Source organism: Phasianus colchicus, chromosome 18 (genome assembly GCF_987193195.1).
Source record: "Phasianus colchicus chromosome 18, bPhaCol1.hap1.1, whole genome shotgun sequence".
NCBI lineage: Eukaryota > Metazoa > Chordata > Aves > Galliformes > Phasianidae > Phasianus > Phasianus colchicus.
Genome location: NC_143453.1, coordinates 4409545 through 4423121, shown reverse-complemented (window position 1 = coordinate 4423121; position 13577 = coordinate 4409545). Strand labels below are relative to the sequence as shown.

The window sequence follows — 13577 nt, the reverse complement described above, 5'->3', positions numbered from 1 at the left end:
AAGCTCACATTTTCTGTCCTTGAGTTCTGTCCTGTAAGATATAGTTCTCTAGCCTCTGCTTTTTGGTTTGTTTTAAATTAGAGCAGAGTAATTTCAGCTGTGTGAACTCTTCCACTTTGAAACAATCACAGGCATCAAAGCTTCTTTTGCCATTATGAAAAGTACTTAAGTTTTTCATCTCTCAGTTCTGCTAGAATGGAACACTGCAATACAGGCTCATCAGAAACTTTTTTTCCCCCATGCACTAAGTTACTACTACAAAGAGCAATATCCTTTCCTCTATGTTTAATAGAAGTGGTCTGTTCTTTGCCATTTGCAAAATGAAAAGTCAGGCACAGTGACAAAGCGTGGGAAAGCAGTTTTATTTCTTCACAATCTGAATGACATCCTCATCTTCAAGAGTGTGGTCCTTGCCCACTTTCTGGGGGTTGTGTTTAACAGAAGAACCCCAGACCAGTGCACTGAAAGAGGGGGAAGAAAAATCAAATTAAGGAGACTTAGAAGTATAATCTGCAGAGCCTAACAGCAGTTATTTCTGTCCCAACACTAATACAGAAAGCAATGCTAAGAGCTATTTTTATTCTCCTATAAGTACCTGGATGAGTGGTCTATGTGAATTAGAGACAAGCAGATCAAAACAAAGTATGAAGTCATCCAAAATACTTGGGTATATAGGACAGCAGCCTGTAACACTGCATCTACTGCTACTTTCTAGTCTAAATAAAAGCATTTTCACCAGAGAGGAAATTTGTCCAGGAAACAGCAGAGAAATATCAAGTATAACAACTTATGTATTAGATTTAGTTGTAGGGAGATCTATTGCTTTCTACATTCCAAATTAAATTCCATTTTTATTTCTGACTTATAAAGAAATGGAAGAACACAGCATCAGGCTAATTACTTTCTATTTGCCAGCAATCATTCCTTCACAAAATACTTACTATTTAAAGTCTTTAATAAGATTTTTGTGGATCTTCATACAGAAGTCCTCCACTGTTGTCTTGCAGTAAGGCAGCACTACAGGAGAGGTGTAGTCTGGGAGCTGCCCTTTAGGTTTGGTGTAGCTGTAACACAGAGCAGTCGGTCAATGCCAAAACCTCCTCTTGCAAATCTCCATGAAACTTCATAGGTTATGGGCACTGCTGCTTGTGCAGAGTTCACCAAGCTAATGGTGACAACAGACATGCTGTATGCTGGAGTTCGTAAGCTGAAAATGCATCTGAGTAGCCAGTGCCTATAAACAGGTTCTCCCTTCTAACTGCAAAAGGTTTATCACTGGTGAATTTTCCATTCTTGCTTAGAAGGTGACAAAACGTGGGTAGTTGGTAGCTACAGTTTGATGGTTGTAATCTGTGGCTTTGGGGTTTATTTTTGGCAAACAGCTCAATATGTATTAGGAAAAAAGCTTACTGTCTATAGCCCAGACACCTGGCATATTAAATTCCTTTTTACAATATCTTTTTTTCATATTCTCACAAGAAGATGGATATATCCAGAAGATCACAATTACTGTATTATGAGCAGTAATCGATTCATTCAAAAATTCATCTGAAGAGATGCATTAACAGTGAGGTAAACCTGTAATAATTTATAGTAAAAATATCCAAAATGCTAGATTAACTCGATTCAGGTCTGTTAAGAGACAGCTCATGGTCACTCAGGAAAAGAGGAATACCTCTAACATTAACAACTTTGCATCAAATTTGACATGAAGTCCATATTTTCATGATTTTTAAAACATATCTGGGAGCTTCAGAGGTCTTCATTTAATCCCTATACAAGAAGTTCAAAGTGCAGCACTTGTGACTGTTAGGAAACTCAGTCACACAACAGCAAAGGGCAGCATGATCTCTGACTTACAGATTACACACGTTTCAATGACAGAAGAAATCATTTGAAAGCTAGAGCTCTAAGTTAGTGGAAAAGCATATTAGAATGATCATCTTTTGCCCGTTCTTAAGATGCTGTTCAATCTCAACCTTACACAGAATGCAGCAATTAGGACTCACATTCGTACTAGCTTCAAGTAATCCCAAATTTTCTCCAGCAGATCATCGAAGTTCCAGCGATGATGGGCAGATATTGGTACACAATGGGGTACTTTGTAAATAATATCTAGTTCCTCAATGGAAATCTGGTCAATTTTATTTAGAACGTAAATGCATGGGATGTAAACCCTGCAAAGAGAAGAATACAGCAAGCCTAGCAGCAATACACTACTGCCATCACTGGAAACAAAAAGCATCATTTTTGAAAAGGACAGTAAGGTGCTAAACATCAGTTGTTGCTAGCTTAGCTTCTGCAGAAAGAAGCAATTATTTTCTTTGGAATATAAACTGCTAGTATACCAAATGCAGGGTCTCAACAGTACCTGTTTCCTTCAACAACATCAATGAGGTCATCAGCAGTGGCATCGCTGCGCAGTGTGACGTCAGCATTGTGAATTTTGTACTCTGCTAAGATGCTCTTCACTGTTTCAGCATCCAGCTCACTCTGAGGACACTGAACGTACAGACAGCATTAACAAATGGAGAACTTTACCATCAAAGTGAGTCTTACAATTAACAATGCTACCACTTAGCATATAGGTTACTAGAAATAACAGCTGCATTGTAAGTTATTGGACTTGACTGATTTTCAATCACAGAATCATAGAATCACAGCAAGGCCCGGGTTGAAAAGGACCACAGTGATCATCCAGTTCCAACCCTATAGCTATGTGCAGGGTCACCAACCACCAGACCAGGCTGCCCAGAGCCACATCCAGCCTGGCCTTGAATGCCTCCAAGGATGCCTCCAAACTATTTTGCCATGGTTAGTCTTAGGAAGGAAAAAAAGAGATTTAAACCATAGCAGCCTGATTAGCATCAATACCACCGATGGCTGCAGACAGACATTTCAACAGAAATGCCTGAATACCAGTTCCAAACTCAGCCAACTAAGCGTGAGGTACCTGAATCCCACAGCAGAGTTCTGAATTCTTACACCTATGGCTGCTTCTATATTTTTAAAGATTCAGTTAACTGGAAAATAAAGAGCTGTCAAGGCTGCAAGACCTGGAACACTGAGCTTTCTTCATCTCTTCTGCAGAAGAGCATTTTCAAGCACTTTTTATTTAAAGAGAAGTTCCAACTTACTGTGGCTGTAAGATTAATGCCTCCTTTATCCTTTTTCTTAAAGCCAATATTGGGGGGCTTGCTATTCAGACGTATTCCAAATCCCTCCAGTTCATTCTCAATGATTTTCTTGTGACCGAGGGGTTTCAGCACATCCAGAACAATCAGAATGAGATTACAGGTTCGAGCAACTAAGAATCAAAAAAGTTAACCCTCAAAAAAGTATGCTCACACACCGAGATGAGGCAGCACAAAAGACAGCTCAGTGGACTGAGAATATAAAACCCAGATCATTGTGGTTTTTTAAATTTGGTGTAAGATTTCATGCACAGTGCAAGAATCAAAGAAAGGAATGTTTTTCCAGCATCTATCTACATTCAAACACACAAGGATGGCAATAAGCTACATAAAGATGACAAAGCAGCATCTTTGTTTAATAAGGATTTTCATCTGTCTTTAAAATTGGTAGCAGACTTTAAGGCAGTGTCAACATATGACTTCATGTTTGCTGAGTTTAACTGAAACAAAGCAAAAAGACAATGGCTACTGCTTCACACTGAGCAACTGAATTCCAGCATACAATTCAGCTTCATAAATCTGTCAGAAACAGCAACTCAGCCCTTCGTTCTCATAAGGCACACTAACTGAACCAGTATTGGATGCTGTCTTCAAGCTCCAATAAACCCACCTGCAATGACTTGCCGTCCTCTGCCTTTACCATCCTTGGCACCTTCAATGATTCCTGGCAGATCAAGTAGCTATTGTTCAGGAAAGGAAGGAAACTTATGAGAAGAAAATGTTTCTTTTTAAGATAGATTCTACTTTTACCTTTCTTCTTATGCTGCTGACTTCACTGCAAATCTTAACAGAATGAACAGTAAAATTCTTTCCACTTTAATTCTTACATACAGCATTGTCCCTATTTGTAGGCTGGAACAGATCATTTCAGAGTATGAGAACCACCACTGGAACTTTTCTCCAGGGAAAAGCAGAATAAAATTAGGACCTCATGGAAACATTTCCAATGTTCTCTCAAGCACTTTTACAGATAAATTCTAAGCTGCTAGTGTCAAACGAGGCTATTCTGCCCTGATACCATTACATCTATGTATACAGTCTTATCTTCACAGACATCAGAAGATCTCACCTGTATCTTCGCTCCTTTGTATCTAATGACTCCAGGCACAGTAGTTAGTGTAGTGAACTCATATGCTGCCACTTCAGAGTAGACACCAGCAAGATTACTGAGCAAAGTAGATTTTCCCACTGACGGAAAACCCACAAACCCAATGCGGGCATCACCCGTCTTTGCAACATCAAAACCTGCAAGTAAGTAACAAAAATTGAAAAAGCACCCAAAGCCGGCCATCTCCTCATCTCCTACGGCTCAGCAGTGCAATCCCACCGTTAGTTTTAATACTGCCCGAGTGAAAGCTTTCCTGGCAGGCTGAGAGCAGGACCCAGCCTTCACAATCCTCACCACTGCACCTCAGCCGGCCGCCCTGAGCACCACAGCATCCCCCAGACACACCTTTACATACAGAGACAGCCGTCCGCTTCGCACAAACCCCTCAGATCTGCAAACACACCGTTCTACCCGCCGAAAGCTCTTCTATTCACTCTTCGCATTCACCTCAACGCCCCCGGTAGGCCACAACCCCCAGCTACAGCACAACGCGGCGCGGCCCACGCACCTTCCCCCGGGCCGCCGCCGCCGCCTCCCTTGGGCGTGATGAGCTCCCGGCGCAGCTTGGCCAGTCGCGCCTTCAGCAGCCCCAGGTGGTGCGCCGTGGCCTTGTTCTTCTGCGTGCGGGCCATCTGCAACAGCGGAACCGAGCGCTCAGCCGCCGCACGGGCCCCGCAGGCCTCCCCGCCGTCTGACGAAGCGGCTCGGTGCCGGACCCCGCGCCGCCCGGCCGGGCAGAAAGCCGGCGCGTTACCTCGGCCTCGATCTCCGCGATCTTCGCCAAAGTCCCGCTCATGGCGGCGATGTACCGCAGCCCACCGCCCCCACCGCAACGCCGCTCCTCGGGCCCGGCCGGCAACGCGCAGGCGCACAACGGCTTCTCGCGGGAGGGAGAGAGGATCTCGCGAGAAGCGGTGGGCGGGAAACTGCCGGCGGCGCGTGCAATGCGGGCAGCGTGCCTGCGAGCTCGCCGAGCCGAGCCGAGCCGGCGGGAGGCGCTGCAGCGCGCCCTGTGGCGCCTCGTGCAGCGCTGTGAGGGAAAAGGCGGGAACGTGTGTGAGGGAGGGGAGGCGAGAGGAGAGAGAGGGAGACGGCGTTTGCTCTCACTTGTAAAAATCAACATGTAAAATTTAACGTGGTTTTTAATGAGAAATACGCTCTGCCAGGCAACATGTAGACGCATTTAAAAGGATGCTTGCAGAATCACCTGCTCCACCAGCCAGGCTTTTGAGCATTGCAGGACCCAGAATTTAACCTTACCACAATTTTGCTTGTGGAACTGTTAAACATCGCTTGACCTACGGTAAGAAGAAAAGCCGAGAGAGCTCTTTGCACAGCTCTTTGCTATCATTCTTCCTCTCCTTATCTCCTTCTCGTCTCGTCTGAATCAAAAAAGCCATCTTTCATGTCATGAGCTCCATTACAGTAGGAACCGTCATTAATATGAGCTTATGTAGAGCTTACTGAAATAGAATCTCAAATAAAATGGGATTACAGCTCCTGGTAATGTTAGCTCAGGTAAGCTAGGGTAAATAGGAGTGCGCCTACCGCCGTGTGTTTGTTCATGGGATTCTAATTATTCCTTGTGAACAATATTGGTTTTTAACATAGGACACAGCAGGTTCATTACTGGTGTTAATTTTTTTTCCTTCTCACTTCAGGTGGAATTTGATTTTTTGATCCGCAGCCGTGTTCAGCTTTAAGTCCCTCACATTTGTAGTCCTGTTTGGTAACAGGAAAAACATGGAGAAGAGTGCAAATGTGGGATGCTTAATCAGGCTCTGTATTTGCAGAAGATATTGGTAACTTCAGAACTCACTGCCAGCGATTGTATTAGTTGTTTTCACAGTCTAACTCCAGATCTCATATATCGTGTCTAATTAAATTAATTTTACAAGTGTGGGATGAATGAGCAGAGACGTCAATAAATGATGTTCTTAAGACAAAACTGCTTGGTATACAACCTTAAATCCTTTTTTTTTTTTTTTTTTTTTTTTCCCCAGAGAGCTACTCAAGCAAAGGTCCTCTAAGGCACTTACAAACTTCTGTCAGTGTTGAAAAGAATAAAAGTTTAATTGAGATCATTTGCCCGATTATTTTTCCGGCCAAAAAAACACTTTCTAACTGGTCTGAATATTTGAAGTAGTTCAGTATTTGAAGTATATTGGTTTATAAGAGCACCCTCTATTAAGCTTCAGAAAGGCTTATGCAGTTTTAGGGGCTGGAAGGGACCTCTGGAGAGCTTGGTTCCAGGTTGTGAACAGATTTACTGTGATGACTCTCATGATTTTTTGAATATAAGGTGTTTTATGTTATTTCATGCTCTGGAGAACGTGGGAAGTTAGTTGTGACAACTGGAAATGAGGCTACTGGGAGTGGATGAATGGCATCCTCTGAGGGTGGCAGTCAAAACTGGAAAATGGACTACAAATTATAAAACTTTGTTATAAAATTCAGTCAGGAAAGGGAAAATCAAGGAAAATAATTATATGAAATAGGATTTAATGTCAGAAGAGGAAAAAAATCCCCAACAGAAACCTGAGAGAAAATGAAAGGAGCTACGAGAGACTGAGATCTACTTGAAAGGTCAATTGAGCTTAGTAGTGGGCACTGATGGGAGATGGAGTACATAATTTGGCTTTTTTTTTTTTTTTTAATTGAGATAATTGTATTTAGTCGAAGTGAAAGAGGATGTCCATCTCCCAAGGCTGCAGATTGCATCGCAGCTGTGCAGTCCAGCCCTGGGTGTTTGCCTGCCTGCTGTGTGAGGCAACGCAGCAGGAAGGTTCAGACTTGTGGTGAAAAAAATGATCAAGGAGTCACATGAATTTCTAACTGATATACTAAAAGTATGTAAGGATGTAAGTGCTTCTCTAATAATATTTTTAGTTAGGTGAAGCAGTATTCCTCAGAGTGTTCAGAAAATTCAGGAGAGCTACATGTGAAATAAAAGCTGTCTCAAACAATTAAGAAACATGACCCTGTGTGGAATCAGGAATAGAGAAAAACTAGGAATGTGTGTTTCACTGAGCTGCAGTGACAGGGATGTGACTGAAATGGCACATACCTCATTAGCAAGATCTGAAAGATGGAGGATGTAGTAAAAATGGGTTTCGGAAATCCATATTCTACACGCTCAGTCCTGCTGACTCATTAATTTTGAAAAGACACTTCCTTTATTTGTATCTCAGTTTTATTTTTTGCACAACAGGAATTTGCAATTGCCATAAAATGATTGAAACTTTAATGTTTCCAAAGCTTTGCCCTGCAAGTGTAACTGTAGATCACTGCAGCAGGAGAGCTGAGTAGTAAATCCATTTAGTGTGCTTTCTGTCAAACCTTAAATAAGTTTCTTCAGCCAAATTCTGACATTGTTTCTGGAACAACTATCATCTTAGCTTGGGTAAGAGTTCCATTTAGGTGGGATACAAAACAAGCATTGTCAGATGTGGCTTGCAGGTCTTATTGTAAAGTACACAGTAAAAACTAAGTTTAAAATGAATTGCGATACCTTCTGTGTAATGAATATGCCATTAAAATAGCACAGATTTTACTTTGATAAAGATTACTTAGAATTAGATATTTTAGGTATTTGTATTTTTCTAACTTCTGCTAACTTATAGATAGGATGTGTATTCACAGCACAGTGAGAAACTCCTTTTAGCTGAAGAGCCACCCTGGTTTTGATAATTCACCTTAGGATAGAAACTGTAGGTTTCATGTACTTGGAAACTGCTGTGCTAAGGCTGCATGTGTTTGTGGGCTCGTGGGGGACTCGATTTCCAGCTGAGTGGTGGGGATAATGTGCATTTTCTGCAGGATTTAAGAAGGGGCAGGGAGGTGGCGGGAAGGAAATTCAGTTGTGACTGCAGGTGAAACAGGGCTCTTGAAATTTCTCATCTGATCAGAAATTTTCAGCAGCCTTCTGAAAAAAAAAAAAAATAATAATCTGTATCAAATGATAGCTTTGATCTCAGTACTTAGGATTTTAAAAATTTCAGACTGTAACCAACCTGTCCGATTTCCCTTTGAAAAAAAAGAGTGGCTGATAGATGAGGGATATCTGTTAATTTTAAGATTTTGGTGCTTTTTCTTCCTTCTGCAATTTCTTCAGTTTTGCAAAACTAAAGTTTTGTGTGTGAATTGTACTCTGATTTGAGAACTGGTGACTAACCAACACTGTTATTATGCTTTGCAGAAGAACTGGTGGTGCTGAAGAGGAGATAAACCATTTCGGGCTGGTGATGATGAACTGGAGGAATGAGATTTTGAGCAGCTCCTGTCAGAAGGTATGATTTCAAGACCTAAGTACTGAGTGGGGAGTCCTGAATGGAACCATTATGTTGATTGCCTGAGGGGAAGGGTCTTTGGAGATTGATGCAATTTACACTTGGAATCTCGAGGCAACAGACTGAGAGTTATATTTTGAATCTTGTAAGAAATACAGAGGTATTGGTTCTCAGTTGTGTCCCTAAACTTTTTTATGCCGGTTTACTTGGTTTTATGTAGAAGTTGTCCTCAGAGCAGCACAGTCACTTAGCTAGTAGTCTGTAAATACCAAACATTCACTACCTGCATTGCATGCTTGGCTTTGCATTGTAAAGTATGTTTTACATGAGAAAGTCGCTGCACATGGATGCCGGATGCATGGGCTGTTGTTAGATGGGACAGGATTCCCATAGATGGGTTGTATTCCCATTTTGACCAGATCCTCAGAGAAGCAGTCTTTGAATGGCTCAGGTTGGTTCCAAACAGTCTAGAGTAAGTTCAGATGGGCACAGTGAAGAAATGAGGGGAACAAAAGGGAGATTAAGTAGCAAAGGTTGGCTTCAAAGGCTGCTTTAAATCAGATTAACAACAAACCGTTCTGCAGTTTAGCATCAGCTCCTTAGACTTTGTCGTGGAATGCCGTGCAACAGATGGACTAAACAACACATGAGTGCTGTGAGGGGAGTGAGCAAGAAGAGGAAAAGCGGAGTGCCATTTCCCCTTTTCAGAATAACTCTCACTGCATGCTTTTCATAGCATCATATCCCTCTCTGCTAGCAGTCGCTGTAGTTTTTGTGAAATGTCAGGTATTTTTAAACAAGGGTTGTTTGCTTTTGAAGGAGAAGGCTGGCAACTCGCTAGCCCATATCTGGATTGCAGAGGAAAACTGTGCTGCCTCCAAGGCTGAGTCTGTGCTGCTGGGGTGAGCATTCTCATGGGATGATTCCTAATAAAAAAAAAAAATGGAGTGAATTTAAAAAACTAAATAGAAGAATAATCAACAAGTACTGAATGAATTAATTGCTTGTTGGATTGGTCTCAGTTAATTAAAATTCCAGTAAAAGCTCAGAAAAAAATGACAGCTACTACCTGAAATTTGCAGGTGTGCCATGAAATGCCCAACGTGATATATTTCTGTGGCATACACAAAAAGGATATGATTGGTATGGCTTAATTAGCTGGCACAAGTACTGTTACAACACTGTATTTTCTATCTTAATATCACAGTCGGTGTCGAATAGTGATTAGCTTTCTTGAAGAATATCCTTAGACTATTCTGAAAGATAGCAGCAGCCCCCAAATCTTTCTTTGCTTCCCATATTTGTAGATCAAATTACATAGGTTGCTCTGAAAGCAATGCCTCCTATTTATTTCCATGGAAACAACAACAGATACAAAATGCACAATCACACCGTTTTATAGAGCAAATTTTCAGCTACAAAAGTTATTTTTTAACATAGTCACCACTATTAGCTGCGTGTTTTCACATGAGCCTGCATGCCATGTTTGTAAAAATCTACACCCAGTATCACTGTCACCAGTGCTGAAATGCACCACCCACCCCTCACTGTGCTCACAGCTGCCATTTGGTCTCCAGAAAGACTCAACAAGCTTTGGTGGGTGTCAGTGGGTGCATTTGTTTCTGCATGGAGGAATTCAGATACACACCTTTGCTTCATGCACACCTCCATGTCAGATGACATTCTGTCAGACTGCCCCTCTGCTGCCATCTGTCACACAGCAACAGGATGTAATGGAATATTGGTGGGAAGGTTCTGCCTCTACTGCTGTACCACCAACGCCCACACCTAGCATTGTGGGCCAACGTACTGAAATAAGAGGCGTTACTTTCAGAGCAGCCCTCATACTTTTAGGTCAGTGCTTCCAAGTAAGGGCAGCAGGAGCTGATCTGCAGCAAAGTGAGCAGTGCACGGTGTACCCAAATGGTACACACGTGTTCAGAGGGAAAGGATTTCTAGTGCTGCTGAGATACCAGTCAGAGCGCTTCAGCAGGGACCAAACAGCTGCAAGACATTTAGGGACAGCTCAGGAATCCCCATGAGTTGAAGTGAGACAGGAAGCAGCGAGAAGCTGAATAAAGTAGCTGAGGGAGATGCCTTTATTTAAGGAGAGAAATTCAAAAGAAGTTCAACAGGTCCAGGTGCAGCAGATATGAGAGAAAGTAGGTAAGGAATCATCTGGAAAGGGGAAGGAATTCTTTATAGTGAAATTTTTTTCTTGACATGTAAGACTCCTTTTCATTATCCAGAACTTGCTCTTCAATATATTAACTAGTTAGTTTTGGTGACAGATGAGTCCATGGGCACTCACACCTGTCTGCTTGCATAGCTAAGTGTGGGGAAATGGCGTTTAGTCATCACACTGCACTTAGGGAACCTCATCCTCCCAGTCCTTTTATACACGTTTTGTCTTAGTAGAGCAGAAATTGTAGGGTTACTTGTAAATAGAAGAAATCTGGCTACACTGTAACAAGTACCAACTGAATGATTGCTTTGATAGGCTCATGTCCTGGGGCAGGATTAGCTTGGGAGAAGTTCAGACAAGTGGGTGAAGCCATAAGGGCGGGGGAGATCAGCATGGTAAAGGTGGAGGAACCTAAAGATGCAGCCCTTACTGTCGGAGAGCAGTGAAGCACTGGGGCTGGTGGCTGTGCTGCACTCCTGTGGTTTGCTGGGGAGGAAATCGGGGAGTGCTGGGGTCATCCCTAACTGCACCCTGCATGGACGCACTGTGAGCTCCTGGCACGCTGCTCCAGCACTCCGACGGGAGTGTGGGCGGGTCCCTTGGGGAAAATCTCGTGCTTTGGGTTAAACGCTTAGCATTTACCTGAGGAAGCAGGCAGAGTGTGTTGGATGAGGCTTTTTAAACGGGAGGGCTGGAAGCTGAAACCAGAACATTCTCTGGCAACTGGAGAAAGTTGTGAGTGCAGTGAGGGCGGCAGGACCCCCCTCCCCCTGCCTAGCGCGGAGACAAAGAGCAGGCAAGGGGGGAGCTGAAATAGGAAGCAGGAACCATGGCAGGGGACTGGGGACTAAAAGAAAGCAAATTAATAAGCCGGTATGAGCCACCGGGGGAAAGCACGCAACTGACCGGAGAGCCACTAGGAGAGATCAGCAAATTCCAGCTCCTTTAACTGCTCTGACCGTGTGTACATGCAGCCTGGCCAGCCAGCTGAAATGTAATCATTTTCTTCACTACGGCAAGTACAACTCTTGTTCCCTGACACACGGGCAGGCTTGCAGGATGAGGGCACTGCATTATCTGTGTGTAACACAGTGTATGTGAGCTCTGCTCCCCTGCATCGCTAGCACTCAGACAACCTCCAATTTCCAAAAACACATGTTTGTATCTCAGAGTGTGCATCCATAGTGCAGCAATAAAGAGCCACTGGAGGTGTCTGCAAGTGTAGCTAGCTTCCATCAAAAGCAAGAGAAATCCAGCGCAGAAACTGAGGGCATTGCGTGGCCTTAAGTGTTAATGTGAAAAAAAGCTGCCCTTTGGAAGCTCATTGTGCTCATTTGCACATCAGTACCAGAAGACTTTTTCAGTTCCACCACCATTTGATTGCAGTGCGAGGTCGGAGCCCTTGGAACTCGCTACAGCTCGAGATGCCCCTGTGTGTGCTAAGTTCAGTGTTTTCCACTGAGTAGTTTAAGCGACAGTACAGGATTGCGAATAGGTCATCCGAGGATTCTTAATTAGCCTCGATGTTATAAAGGCTAAAAGGTGCCGTCTTTAACAAAGCAAAGAAGTCTCTAAGTGTGTGTGCAGAGATGGGGTGGGGGAATATTTCCTCAAAAGCAAGCAAAAATTCTTCGGAGATAGAAAGCGCATTTCAGCAGGACGCGAACACAGTGCTGATGTTGGCACGCCGCTCCCGGGAGGTTCAGCACCGGACAGCCCGCTCGCAGCGGTGCCTCCGGGAGCGCGCCCCGCGGTCCCCGGCAGAGCGGGGCTCGGCCCCCAGCGCGGGTCCCTCCGAGAGGGGCATTTCTGCAGCGAGGGGATCGCCTTCGGCCCCTTCCCTGCCCCGGGTCGTGCCGGGAGCGGGTCCCGGTACGGGGAGCGTGAGGGCAACGAGGGCGCGGGGGGAGGTCGGGCCGCCCCACAGCCCCCGGCCCCTCACGGAGCGGCTGTGGGGCGAGCGGGGGAGGTGGGGGCCGCCGCGCGGCTCTGCGGCTACGGGCGGGTTCGCATCGGCCTGGGGAGGGGGGAGGCCGCCCGCGGCACCCCCACCGCCCCCACCCCCGGCCCCTCCTCTCCCCGGTGGGAGGGGGCCCGGGGGGCGAGCGCGGCCCGGATATTTGGGGGAGGGGGCGAGCGCGGCCCCCCCGCGTCGCGGTGGGGGCCCGGCTGCCGGCTCGGCATTGGAGGAGAGGCGCCGGGGAAGGGGGAGGCTGCAGCCCCCGGCCCCGCGGGCGGGCGGGGTGGGGGCCGGCCTGCTGGCGCTGGCTGCTCGTGCATTGGCGGATGCGGGGAGGGAGGGGGGCAGGAAGCGGGGGGGCAGGGGGAGCCCGAGCGGCCGGAGGGGGGGTCTCCGCGAATAGGGTGGGGGGCTTCTCGACCGAAGGAGAGAGGAAAGTTTGCGGCGCCGGTGGTGAGGGTGCGGCGAAGCGGGCGGGGCCCGGCGCGGGGCCGGCGGCGGCGGCGCTCGGTCGGGGAGCAGCGGCCGGGGGGCCCCCGCTGGATTTTTGTAGGGGGGGTGGTATCGCCCCCTCCTTCTCCTCCCCCCAGGGGTGAAAGTGCAAGAGGAAGTGCAGCCGCTGCCATCTTTCCTCCGCTCCAAACACACAGGGACGGACGGAGCCGGCAGCCCGGAGCCGCGGCCGCCCGAGCCCCCTCCCTCCCCGCTCGCCGCCGCCGCGCCGCGCACGCCCCTTCCCGCGGCGGCCTCCGCGGCCGCAGCGCCTCGTGGCGGCCGGACCCGGGCGGAGCTCCCGCGCCGGCGGCCGCGGCGGCCCCGCGCGGCGCGCGCCCCTCCGCCG

At 46.1% G+C, this 13577-nt stretch overlaps 1 protein-coding gene and 1 long non-coding RNA gene across 3 annotated transcripts; one reads left to right on the top strand and one right to left on the bottom strand.

Moving 5' to 3' along the window:
- Positions 1 to 343: 343 nt before the first annotated feature.
- DRG1 (developmentally regulated GTP binding protein 1) lies at positions 344 to 5207 on the bottom strand. The gene is made up of 9 exons (XM_031592275.2): positions 5057 to 5207; positions 4811 to 4934; positions 4264 to 4439; positions 3805 to 3874; positions 3138 to 3307; positions 2372 to 2502; positions 2010 to 2177; positions 942 to 1064; positions 344 to 461 (listed from the first exon to the last, which is right to left on the bottom strand). Exons 1-9 carry the CDS (start codon positions 5096 to 5098, stop codon positions 362 to 364), a joined length of 1104 nt encoding a protein of 367 aa, XP_031448135.1. The 5' UTR covers positions 5099 to 5207; the 3' UTR covers positions 344 to 361.
- Positions 5208 to 5333: 126 nt separating this feature from the next.
- LOC149915510 (uncharacterized) lies at positions 5334 to 13465 on the top strand. Of its 2 annotated transcripts, none has more exons than XR_016458684.1 (3): positions 5334 to 5605; positions 8501 to 8591; positions 13327 to 13465. It is a non-coding gene; the product is annotated as an uncharacterized LOC149915510 (long non-coding RNA). The 2 variants fall into 2 exon arrangements; XR_016458685.1 differs by lacking the exon at positions 13327 to 13465 and adding an exon at positions 12163 to 12970.
- Positions 13466 to 13577: the final 112 nt, after the last annotated feature.

What these genes read in the sequence shown, in the direction of transcription:
- DRG1 (XM_031592275.2), bottom strand. Translation starts at nt 5,098, where the DNA reads ATGAGCGGGACTTTGGCGAAGATCGCGGAGATCGAGGCCGAG. An exon ending in AGGACGGCAAGTCATTGCAG is followed by an intron (nt 3,308 to 3,804) that starts GTGGGTTTATTG and finishes TTTGATTCTTAG; the next exon opens with TTGCTCGAACCTGTAATCTC. An exon ending in TACTTGAAGCTAGTACGAAT is followed by an intron (nt 1,065 to 2,009) that starts GTGAGTCCTAAT and finishes TCTGTGTTACAG; the next exon opens with CTACACCAAACCTAAAGGGC.